We start from the raw sequence: 12,938 nt of genomic DNA on the forward strand, positions 1-12,938 counted from the left end.
AGCCTTGTTAGTGCAGTCTGTTAGGAGAATGTGTAAATGTTAAGCCAATTACCTAAATTAAAAATCGCTCGCTTATCTAAAAATATCCCATTCAGGACACCTGAGGTGGCTTCAAAAGTTGTTGATCCACAGTTATTATTCTGAATCAAGAACCCCCTTTTTTGCACACCTGGATTTCCATAGAACAGGGGTAGCCCACGTGGTGCCACTCAGGTGTTACGGACTACAATTCCCATCAGGCTCAGCCAGCATGGCCAACAACCAGGATTTATAGTCTACAGCCTATGGAGGACACTATGTTGGCTTCCCCTTCCATAGGACTTTAGCAACAGTTCAATGCTCACTGTCTTGGGACAGCCTAAGGCTCCTTTTCCCTACACAAGGAATTCTGAACTACATCTTTTGTTTGTAAGTTTGAGAATCTGCATGTGCTTTGCCTGCCCGTTAAAAGTCCTTGTGCAAGGCAAAATAAATGGGAACTAAATGCTACAATGTGAAAAAGACAGCCCGGCGTTGAGTTGCATGCTCCTTAACCTATCGTTCAGCACACTGATGTCAATTTGATGTGCTTTTTCGTGTTTGCCAGCAGCAGTAGCCAGTGGTGGGGAACTGTGCACTGTGGGGAATGGTGCCAAGACATGGGATTTGTTAAAAAAGGAGAAAAGGAACATGACTTTTTAATATAATAGCCCTTTATTTGTTGTAATGACTATATGTGGGAATATTCAGGGAGGCAGGAGAGGATATATTGTTTATTAATATCCTTCCTAACTTGCGCTAGCAAGTTCTATAACTTAGCAGAATTTACATTCCCCTTTTAAATGCACAGCGGATAGCTGGTTGCAGGCTTGTTTAAGCCTCTCAATATTAGATTCCTGGTAAGTTCCCTTATATCCCACTTAAAAGAATAAACACGCCACAATCTTGTGTAAAGTATATAAAAGAAGTTGACTCGCATCATCAGTTCACAGTTGGATCCCTGAAGGCAGACTTAGTTACAAAGTATATACATGTGGATCCCATATGGATATAGTCCCAGTGTTCTCTGTTGGCTGAGAGCCAACAGAGCATTTTTAGCTAAAAGCTGCTGCTCCAGCAATGGAGGAAGTCAAAGAGAAAGGATGTTGTGTGCCTTGTCTTTTAGTTACCTGGACAGGTAAGGTCACGCCCACCTCTAGTCGCATGCAAAGGAAGTATGTCCCAGCCAGAAGGAAACAGGAAGTTTTCGACTGGCTGGACCAAACATTTCCTCGCATGTCCACTCTAGGAAAACAAGGAATGTTGTACTTGACTGCTACTTATGTATCACATTCCACACTATAAAGGCATAATTCAAACCTTACCTGAACAGTGTGGGTGCTTCTAAGATTTAGTTGCTTCCCATGCTGGTCTAGTAGCTCAGAAAGGAAAGCAATTGCATGGGCGGCCAGACTCTGGCTGTTATTCCCCACATCAACATTGGTCATGCTATGGGAGAAGACCACATGAATCAGTCTGCCCACACAATTGTATCCCTTGGAATATTAGCAGCAGCATGGGAAGAAGCCCTGCTACAGAAGTTCCAGCATTGTTCAAGTGTCATATTAATAGGACCATATGCATAAGAATGTAGGGCGCTGCCGTGTGCTGCACAATTACATTGGCTGGCAGTAGCTCTTCAGGGTCCCAGCCCTGCCTGGAAATGTCAGGGACTGAAGCTGGAACCTTTGGTAGATGCTCTACCACTGAACTACAGACCTTCCCCAACCTGAAAAAGGCTTATTTGTTTGCATTCCATATATGTTTTCCCCATCTCTTCATTTCAGTCGACAGCAAATTTTGCTGTGCATATTGCAGGGGAATTTTTTTTTTTTTTTTTGGTTTGGATCAAAAATAGATCTTCTGGGAGGAGGTATTTTAATATTCATTAGAGTTGTTTCACAGCTTTTTTTTTTAATACTGGTGTCTGAATTACTAAATCTTCTTTCCCTGTGTTCTTTGCATTTGATCATTGCTAATTAGAGGTGTCACCTACGTTTTGCAGGAAACCTTGATTTCTAAGCATTAAAAATTGCAGCGGGTACAAGTTGTACAATTTATCTTCACACATATACTTTGAAATGTACGGTTCACCTGAACTGAATAGTAATTGTGTGTTCTTTGCGGTATGACATGAAGGGTGGTCTCACAGTCAAGGATGGTTAAGCTACTCTACTCTCCCAGCTCTCTGACATGCTCCAGCTTCTTTCCAAAAACAGTCACACAAAAATCTATTAACCCAGATTAATAGACACAAGGAGACATCCGTTGCCTGGCAATACTCATTCATGAACCCACAATGCATGTTAGCCTCTCTTCCTGAACTGTTCTTGCCTCCGTGCCATAGGGTGAAAAAACAATATGATGCCCTGCTACTCCAAAGCTGAATGCAACATCTTCACTTGGGTTATTCAACACTGTGCCCAGTTCCCAGTGAAGATGCTGCTGATTGTTCCACTATTTAATTATGGAGTTTGGCTTTGAAAGCGGAAAGCACCATTGGGGTGCTGAAGCCAATATAAAGGACTTTCCTGCACTGCTTTTTCTGTATGTAATTTGGTGCTGGTAAGGAGCAGGGAGGAGATGGCAGCATCAGAACATGCCACAGGCAGAGATAATAATAATAATAATAATAAATTTTATTTATATCCCGCCCTCCCCAGCCGAAGCCGGGCTCAGGGCGGCTAACAACACTAAAATAGTGCAACATTATAAAAACATCAAAGAACTAATTAAAATCAAAATTGATGGCAACCATAAACTAAAGTATTGTAAAGATTGCCAAAGGAGGGAGTCAGGCTGCGCCCTGACCAAAGGCCTGGTGGAACAGCTCTGTCTTGCAGGCCCTGCGGAAAGATGTCAAGTCCTGGAGGGCCCTTGTCTCTTGTGACAGAGCGTTCCACCAGGTTGGAGCCGCAGCCGAAAAAGCCCTGGCTCTAGTTGAGGCCAGCCTAACCTCTCTGAGGCCTGGGACCTTCAGGATGTTTTTATTTGAAGACCGTAAGTTCCTCTGTGGGGCATACCAGGAGAGGCGGTCCCGTAGATACGAGGGTCCTAGGCCGTATAGGGCTTTGAAGGTTAAAACCAGCACCTTAAACCTGATCCTGTACTCCACCGGGAGCCAGTGCAGCTGGTATAGCACCGGATGAATGTGATCCCGCAGCGAAGACCCCGTAAGGAGTCTCGCTGCGGCATTCTGCACCCGCTGGAGTTTCTGGGTCAGTCTCAGGGGCAGCCCCACGTAGAGCGAGTTACAATAATCCAGTCTGGAGGTGACCGTCGCGTGGATCACAGTGGCTAGGTCAGGGCGAGAGAGGTAAGGAGCCAACTGCTTAGCTTGGCGGAGATGAAAAAATGCCGCCTTTGTTATAGCTGCAATCTGCGCCTCCATGGAGAGGGAGGTATCGAAGATTACACCCAAACTCTTAACGGACGGTGCTGGCACTAATTGCACCCCCGCAAGAGATGGGAGTTGCCCCCTCAATCCCATATCGTCCCGTCCCAGCCAGAGGACCTCTGTCTTCGAAGGATTTAACTTCAACCGGCTCCCACGTAACCATCCAGCCACAGCCTCCAAGCATCTGATCAGTGTGTCTGGGGCCGAGTCAGGATGGCCATCCATCAGCAGATAGAGTTGGGTGTCATCAGCATACTGATGGCAGCCCAGCCCAAAACTCCGGACAAGCTGGGCGAGGGGGCGCATAAAGATGTTAAAAAGCATCGGGGAGAGTATCGCACCCTGGGGCACTCCACACACCAAGGAGTGGCGGGATGACAGTTCCCCCCCAAGCGCCACCCTCTGTCCCCGACCAGAGAGAAACGAGCGCAGCCATTGAAGGACTGTGCCCTGGATCCCCACGTCGGCAAGGCGGTGGTCCAGGAGTTCGTGATCGACCATGTCGAAGGCTGCTGACAGGTCTAGAAGAATCAGCAGCCCCGACCCGCCTCGATCCAGCTGCCTGCGGAGATCATCTGTTAGGGCGACCAGAGCCGTCTCGGTCCCATGACCAGCGCGGAAGCCGGACTGGAATGGATCCAGAGCCGATGTTTCATCCAGAAACCTACCAAGCTGTTCAGCAACTGCTCTCTCAATCACCTTACCCAGGAATGGAAGATTCGAAACTGGGCGGTAATTGGATAGATCTAAGGGATCTAATGATGTTTTCTTTAAGAGCGGACGCACCACTGCCTCCTTCAGTTCAGAGATGAGACACATCACAGTCATATGCTTACAGAACTATCGTTCTGTATTCAGGGACTCATGCCTCACAAGTGATCCATGCCCCAGTTGTGACTTTAGGAGAATTGTATCCTAAATCCATGGGTGGCGATCAATCAGAACTTAAGCCCAAGCAAAAACTATTCATTGAAACCTTGAGTGATGCAGTGAGACATTGGGAAATGGCTTTTGACGGCACACTTACTATTAGAGGGCACGTCTGGGTGGTCAGCAAAGAGATTGTCAGGAAGATATAATGTGAAGGCATTGCACCATGCAGTTTTGGACAGTTCACATGACCATGGTGCCTGCAGCAGCTGCTTGAAGTTCCTGAACACATGAACTTCCTGCCTGTCACTAGCCAGTCATGTGCAGCCTGCCAAAAAAAAAAAAGATTAAGGGTGTGGGTGGCAGCAGCTGTTGCATACAACTTTCTGGGCATGAGCAGAGAGCCAAGTTGAAAAGGAATTTCAACTAGCAGTGGTTGTGTGAATCAACTTCACATCATCAACCCATCTTCCCATACCTTGAACTGCCTGGCCACTAGAAGCAGATCTGATTGTTCAAATCCTCTGCACCATCTTTTTTTTTTTAAAAAAGGAAACAATTCTCCTGCATTTAAGAACTTGGAGATAATTCATTTTAATTAATGTTGGGGGGGGGTTGTTTGCTGACTGTCAGTAATTCATCAATTCACAATTAATCAATATAGAGCTGTTGTTCCATTTTCATTACTTCACTTACCTATTTTTGACACGTCCAGCCTCTTAGGTCTGTCCCCTACATTCCTCACCAGCAGATTCTCAGGCTCACACTCTCTCGGAAATGTCATAAACAGTAACTAAAGCGGCATAGAAATGTCTTCAAAACATTGTTTCCAGACCTGATTACTGAGTGCAGAACGTCATCCAGAGTGGTTTTCTTCTTTTTTCTTTTAATAGGTTGTCATCATGGAAGTCCAAGGTCTCAAATCCTTAGCACCCAACCGCATTGTATATTGCACTATGGAAGTGGAAGGGGGAGAAAAGCTACAGACGGATCAAGCTGAGGCATCAAAGCCAACGTAAGTTTTTCTTTTCCTCCATTTTCTTTCTCCAGCCTAGCAGGAAAAACACACACAGTGAGTTCTCTTCTTCCTTCTGCACAAGGGGGTGGGGAATGTCTGGTCTTCCCGATGTTGCTGGGGAACAATTCCCATCTTCCCTTCCTGTTAGTCATAATGGCGATGATGATGACATGTGCGGAAATATACCTTTCCATGTGAGATCATCTCTCAACCATGAATTAACAGCTCCTAAGACATGAGTTGGGACACGGGCGGCGCTGTGGGTTAAACCAGAGCCTAGGACTTGCCGATCAGAAGGTTGGCGGTTCGAATCCCCGTGACGGGGTGAGCTCCCATTGCTCGGTCCCAGCTCCTGCCAACCTAGCAGTTCGAAAGCACGTCGAAGTGCAAGTAGATAAATAGGTACCGCTCTGGCGGGAAGGTAAACGGCGTTTCCGTGTGCTGCTCTGGTTTGCCAGAAGTGGCTTAGTCTTGCTGTCCACATGACCCGGAAGCTGTACGCCGGCTCCCTCAGCCAATAAAGCGAGATGAGCACCGCAACCCCAGAATCGGTCACGACTGGACCTAATGGTCAGGGGTCCCATTACCTTTACCTTAAGACATGAGTCAGTAAGGGCTTGTAGCATTTTCTTTCGTCCTGTTGAATGTTAGTGAGACATATCATAAGCACTTAATTTTAAGTATAAGCTAGATTGATTTACTGAAATGAAAACCGGCAGACTAAAAAAGGAGCACAAAGTCTTGCTGATTCTATATTCTGTTCTGTAAGGAAGCTTGTTTCAGTATTACCTGAACATTCCCATGTATGGTGTAACACATGGGTAGGCAAACTAAGGCCTGGGGGCCAGATCCGGCCCAATTGCCTTCTAAATCCAGCCCGTGGACAGTCCGGGAATCATCATGGTTTTACATGAGTAGAATGTGTCCTTTTATTTAAAATGCATCTCTGGGTTATTTGTGGGGCCTGCCTGGTGTTTTCATATGAGTAGAATGGGTGCTTTTATTTAAAATGCATCCCTGGGTTATTTGTGGGGCATAGCAATTCTTTCATATATATTTTTCAAAATTTAGTCTGGCCCCCCACATGGTTTGAGGGACAGTGGACTGACCCCCTGCTGAAAAAGTTTGCTGACCCCTGGTGTAACATGTGGCTATTTCTTCCAGCCTCTTTCGGTACTTTAGGTTGGTTTAGGGTGCATTTTGCAGATATGGGAACCACTTGCTCACTCATGTGCTGTGAGATATGTGGAAATTCAGTCAAGAATCCATCTTATTCAGTATGTAGCCAGATGGAACTGCTGGAACTTTCAGGCAGCTTGCACAGATCTGTGGGTAGAGCCTTCCCTTTGGCAGGGAGTCATATAGTGATTGAAAATCGCCAACTTTCCCTTTGATGTGCTCCACAGCCATGGTTCCAGGGATCTCCATCACATGGAGAGAATGCCATTATATGGAGATAGCATGTAAAATGCTACTCCATGATATGGATGTGAGTATTGCCAACGTAATGGTTCCAAAGAGAGTCAGAAGCTTTGGGAGAGGGAACTGCCTTTTAACAATGATGTTTTCTCTCCAGAACTGAATTCTTAGAAAGTAAATGGTAATTTCTCTGTCACCCTTTTTCTGTGCCCTCCCTAAGTATTCATCTGGGAAACAAAAACTGTATGCAATCATAATACAAAAGCTAAAAATCACCTTTCCCTCCTAAATCTTATGACTAAGCCTTCTTGTGACAGATACCTGTTTGATGAGGCTTACATTACATTTACCCCCATTTAATTACATTTTACATTTAATAACTTTAAATTGAATACACACCCACACGTAGATATATGTGCCTAGGCATGGGACAATTACAGGAAAAGGCACCATGTGGTGTTCCTTTTTGCCAGAAATCTAAAGATACAGTGGTACCTCAGGTTACATATGCTTCAGGTTACATACGCTTCAGGTTACAGACTCCACTAACCCAGAAATAATGCTTCAGGTTAAGAACTTTGCTTCAGGATAAGAACAGAAATCGTGCTCCGGCGGTGCGGCGGCAGCAGGAGGCCCCACTAGCTAAAGTGGTACTTCAGGTTAAGAACAGTTTCAGGTTAAGTACGGACCTCCGGAACGAATTAAGTACTTAACCTGAGGTACCACTGTATACATTAAGATGACCACGTCTTGAAAATGTTTTTCTTAAAAAAAAAATCTGTATAATAGAAGTGGCCAGATAGTCTTCTAGATTCACTTTTCATGGTGCAGTTTTGATTTCTACCTCCCTGCCCCCTCTCTCTATATATATTTGTTTCTGAAAGTACAAGCGGCAAGCCATTATTGTTGCAATATCCAGGGATGTTCTGTCTTTACCAATGTCCCCAAAGAGCTGCTCTGATCCACTGTAAATCTGTCAGGCTGCTTACATGTATTGCAAAGCATAATGAGCAGTTTCCAACTCAGTCATTGTCTTTCATATCAGATTTTGCCATCATTCCTTTTCCCTTCTCTAATATACCAGGTGCAGGTATATTTTAAACAACAACCTCAGAGTCCTTCACCTAAATCCTAGTTGTCATTTAGGCTGTCAATCAATAGCGCATCTGTCTAGACAAGCTTTTAAGCCAGTGCTGTTCCTTGCGCATCCCGATTTGCTTTAGTACTGCCACTGAAAGGTGCAAAAATATGGAATGTGCATTGAATATTAAGTTTCCGGGAATTCAAAGTCCTTCTGTGGGGAAAAAAAAGTGATATACTTCAATAATTATTTGTTTTGCAACGAGAAATTTCCGTTGCTTTCAGGCTGACTTCAACTAACATTGTGTATTCTTGTGATAGAGGCATCCTCATTTGGTTATTCATTCATTCATTCACTCATTCATTCATTAAATTTCTATCCCATTCTTCCTCTCAAAGGCAGCAGACCTGTCACACCAATCTGTCTTGCCATATTTAGTTCTTTTGTACCCCGATGCTATATGAAAGCTTAAAATACACATGTTTTTTCACTGACTCACAGCAGCTTGATGGTTCTGTGGGGTGGGGAAAGAGAACACTACAAATCCCATTTGATAGCTCAAATATAGAGCTGCTAAATTCAGGCATTGTTCCTAAAACACCATTAAAAATTGTTCCACATCCCGAATCAGCCAAATGTAGATTTTTTGAGGGTGGAGAGATGGAGGTTCAAAGCAGCACCAATTTCCTTACGGCCCTCATAAGATCTCCGTGATGTATTCTATCACCTCTCCTTCACTAAACACATTTTATTGCCTTTATTTCTTCCCCTGTCAGTCAAATGTCTGAGACTGACCGTGCTTCTGGACTGCCACTACTTTCAAGTGGGATTCAATCACTTGTCACCAAATACAGGTCACACCATTCAGCTGATTTTAGTGCTCTTATGCAACAAACCCCCGCCCCCAAATCAGACTTTTTGCAATAAAGAAAGTGCTGGAGGAAAGACATTGGAAAACGTCGGGTAACATCTGCATGACGAAACATCATATTAACCTCCTTGCAAGCATGTCAGAATGAACGCTCAATAAGCAGGCTGTCTGGAAGTGAACTGAGCAGCCTTTTGTAGCAGTTATTCCTGTGTGCAGGGAGAAGTTGGATAAAAATTATAGTAACTCATAGCTTCCACGACCTCACAAAGTCGAGGATCAAGTGCCAGTCCTTTTTCATACTGAAGAGAACCCTGTCCCTAAAGCGGCCATAAATGGAAGCTTTTGGGTGATGTTCTTAAAAACAACCTGTGACAAGGTGTTCTTTCATCCCCTTAACAATTTGGAGTGCTTGCGAGCTTTCTCATTTGCTTTTTTTTTTTTGCACTACCAATGAAAATAGATCGACCTTAGGATTATAGAATCATAAAATTGTAGAGTTGGAAAGGACCGTGTGGGTCATATAGTCCAACCCCCGAGTGGGCATGTATTATTATTATTATTATATTATTATTGTTGTTGTTGTTGTTGTTGTTGTTATTTGCCCAATGTGGGGTTCGAACCCACGACCCTGGGATTAAGTGCCTCATGCTCTACTGGCTGAGCTTAGTTAAAATTAGGCATTTGGGATATATCATTTTGAAATGTTTCTTTGTAAAGATTTCCATTCAGTTAAGGAACTTAGTGCAGGCCTTAGCTCAGGCCACTTCTTGCTGTGTAGGATTTTTTTTTATGCAGGGAGGGTTTCTCATTTTTTAGAAGACATCTGAAGGCAGCCCTGCATCAGGAAATTTTAAATGCTTGACATTTTACTATGTTTTTATATGTACTGTAAACTGCCCAGATTGGTGGGTTATGATGATGATGATGATGATGATGATGATGATGATGATTCAAGCATTCAAAAGTAATCCTCTGCCAGACTCAGAACTCTGCCACCTTATCCCTGTTGCATCTGGAGGCTAGGCATAAACTGCTTTTAGTCCTGACTCAGATCAAACCCTGAATGTTGACATTATTCATTATTTGTTCGTTGGACAAGAAGCACACTGCATGCTTTGATGTCCTGTTAATTAAGGGGTGTTTTTTTTAACCCTCTTCTGATGTTTATTTCCAATTTATTCCCCTCCTGGGAAAAAGATTTCACCCCCTTCCCTTCTTCATGTTTGATCAGAACGTCTATTGGCAATCTGTTCGCACGGCTTTTGATTGAGATTAGCTGATCACATTTTCGCCTTTCAGCTTTGAATTTGTTGTGACTTTTTGCTTATTGTGAATTAGAGAAGCAGCTGAACAGCTCCACATAAAAACAAGATGAAATGTGTTCTGCCGTGGTGGGACTGAGTAAGCATCTAATTGCCAATGCTCCCTAAAGAAAAGCCCTGACAGTCTGAAGCCAGGAACCTGCCCAACATTTACATTGCCCTGTTTTTCAAAGGAATCAAGAAAAAAATAAATAGCCTCATTTTCAAGTGATCTCACAGGGGGAAGACCCTGTCATGTCATCAGAATTGCTCCTGGCATCAGAATTGCACCTGTTCTTCAGAGATTAGGGCTGCAATCCTATACTTGCTTACTTGGAAGTAAGTCCCACTGGAGTCAAGGAGGTTTATTTCCCCCACATCTTCATCTTTCCATTTGCAGAGGGCAATAAATGTCCTTGAGAAACAGGTTTGTATTCAACAGCTGTGCTTCCACTGCTGTGCTTAGGTTTCTAGAGATGCTAAGTCTGCCTCCCCCAAATTCTCAGAGACCGTTTATTGCTGTTCGCTCACACGCCCAAAGAAACAAACCCGATAATGAATTTTATCTTTAGTTTTTGAGCCATCAGTTGTTACCATGAGGGGAAACTTTATGGAGTCCCTTGTAGCTTCACTTCCATCCAATAACATAAGAAAAGCCTGCTGGATCAGGCCGAAGACCCATCTAGTCAATTAATTAATTAATTAATTACATGTCATTCACCAGCAGATTCCATGCAGTTAAAAGCATTTAAAACAAATTAAAATCACGGGAACAGGGAATCCCTCTGTTCTCACAGAGGCCCCTGAGCTAGCCTGCTGCCCTGAGGTACCATGGAGGGCATTGTCCCATAATCAGTATGGAAGGAAGATTCAACTTCAGCATCTGATTTCAACGTCCTTTAACTCAGGCAACAGAAAGAACATAGGATGGTTGACTGTGATAAACGAACTGTCTTTCAGCAAAGACTGTTCAAAATTATTTGTCTTAAGAATCATTGAAGCCCAAATACAGTATCTTCTTCTTGTTGTTGTTTAGTCATTTAGTCGTGTCCGATTCTTCGTGACCCCATGGACCAGAGCACGCCAGGCACTCCTGTCTTCCACGGCCTCCCGTGGTTTGGTCAAACTCATGCTGGTAGCTTCAAGAACACTGTCCAACCATCTCGCCCTCTGTCGTCCCCTTCTCCTTGTGCCCTCCATCTTTCCCAACATCAGAGTTTTTTCCAGGGAGTCTTCTCTTCTCATGAGGTGGCCAAAGTATTGGAGTCTCAGCTTCAGGATCTGTCCTTCCAGTGAGCACTCAGGACTGGTTTCCTTAAGAATGGAGAGGTTTGATCTTCTTGCAGTTCATGGGACTCTCAAGAGTCTCCTCCAGCACCATAATTCAAAAGCATCAATTCTTCGGCGATCAGCCTTCTTTATGGTCCAGCTCTCACTTCCATACATCACTACTGGGAAAACCATAGCTTTAACTATACAGACCTTTGTTGGCAAGGTGATGTCTCTGCTTTTTAAGATGCTGTCTAGGTTTGTCATTGATTTTCTCCCAAGAAGCAGGCGTCTTTTAATTTCGTATCTTAGGAACACCATTTGAAACCACTGCAAACTAGCTGATTAACTAGCTGTGGCGCATGAACCAGCTACCTTTCAGATTAAATAAGCATTTGAGCTCATTCAGGGTTAGGACATACTGTTTCTTAGTGATGAATGTTAATAAGGCCAAAATATGTGAAACGGTTCCCACTTACTTACTCAGAGTCGCTACTATACGTGGGTGTAGATGCGGTAATTTTAAAAGTTTACAATCTTCAGCCTACAGAATTCACACCTGACTTCTTGGCTTTCTAGCATATTTCTCTAGCTCAGACAGAAGAGTTTCTGTGTGAGAGCTTGTGTTGAAATACAAATGGCAATGCTCACAACGTAGCAATGTCTGCATTTTAAAGGTCACGCGGTCAACACTTTGTTGGAAAGAAAGGCGTAGAACAGGCGATGTCTGGTGTGTTTTGCAAGATTCATCAAAATTCAGGGATGAAACCACCTCCAGTTTAACAGTTGTTAATCTGGGACCCCAACATAGCAGTGATATTCATCTGTCTAAACTCTTTCTAAGCATGAAACTGCCTGCTGTATAGCACACTAAACAATTGAACATCAGAAATAAATAAATAAATAAATAAATAAATAAATAAATAAAATTGTCCAGTAGCACCTTAGAGAGGGTGTAAGCTTTCGTGTGCATGCACACTACTTCAGATACACTTAAACAGAAGTCACCAGACTCTTATATATAGTGGGAGGGTGGGGTGGGGTTTTTCTCAGGAAGGTAGTAGGAGATGGGTGATTGACTCAATGGGTATGGTAAACCTGTTGACGACTGTTAATGACTTCAATTAGTCCTACAGGAAAAAGCAAGGGATAGTATGCAGATGATTAGGATATGTAATGAGACAGGAATCCAATATCTCTATTCAGACCAGGTCTCTCTGTAGTTTTCAGTGTAGTGATAAGTTGTAATTCAGCAACTTCTCTTTCAGTTCTGTTTCTGAAATTCTTTTGTAATAAGACAGCTGCTTTGAGATCCTGTATTGAATGTCCTGGGAGAGTGAAATGTTCTCTTACTGGCTTCTCTGTCTTGTGATTTCTGATGTCAGATTTATGTCCATATATATAAGGGTCTGGTGACTTCTGTTTCAGTGTATCTGAAGAAGTGTGCATGCACACGAAAGCTTATACCAGAACAAACTTAGTTGGTCTCTAAGGACAATTTTTTTGATTTTTTTATATATTTTGACTGCATCAGACCAACACAGCTACCTACCTGAATCAGAAATAAAAATGCTATAACTAAACAGGTGATGGGGGCAGAGGGAAGGAGTGGAACGGGGGGGGGAGAGCTACTAAGGTCTCTACTGCTTTACTGTAATAATATGCAAACCCTAGTAAACTATTGATAACAATAA

General features: G+C 43.5%; 1 protein-coding gene across 8 annotated transcripts in view; it reads left to right on the plus strand.

Moving 5' to 3' along the window:
• The window catches only part of CADPS (calcium dependent secretion activator), a 348,154-nt gene that overhangs the window by 121,273 nt on the left and 213,943 nt on the right, over positions 1–12,938 (plus strand). For all 8 annotated transcript variants that reach the window (XM_080995634.1, XM_080995627.1, XM_080995631.1 and 5 more), the window contains exon 6: positions 5,179–5,300. In XM_080995634.1, coding sequence (XP_080851760.1) covers positions 5,179–5,300 — 122 coding nt within the window. The remainder of the gene's footprint in view (positions 1–5,178; positions 5,301–12,938) is intronic.

Source organism: Podarcis pityusensis, assembly GCF_964106645.2.
Source record: "Podarcis pityusensis genome assembly, chromosome: 2".
Classification (NCBI taxonomy): domain Eukaryota; kingdom Metazoa; phylum Chordata; class Lepidosauria; order Squamata; family Lacertidae; genus Podarcis; species Podarcis pityusensis.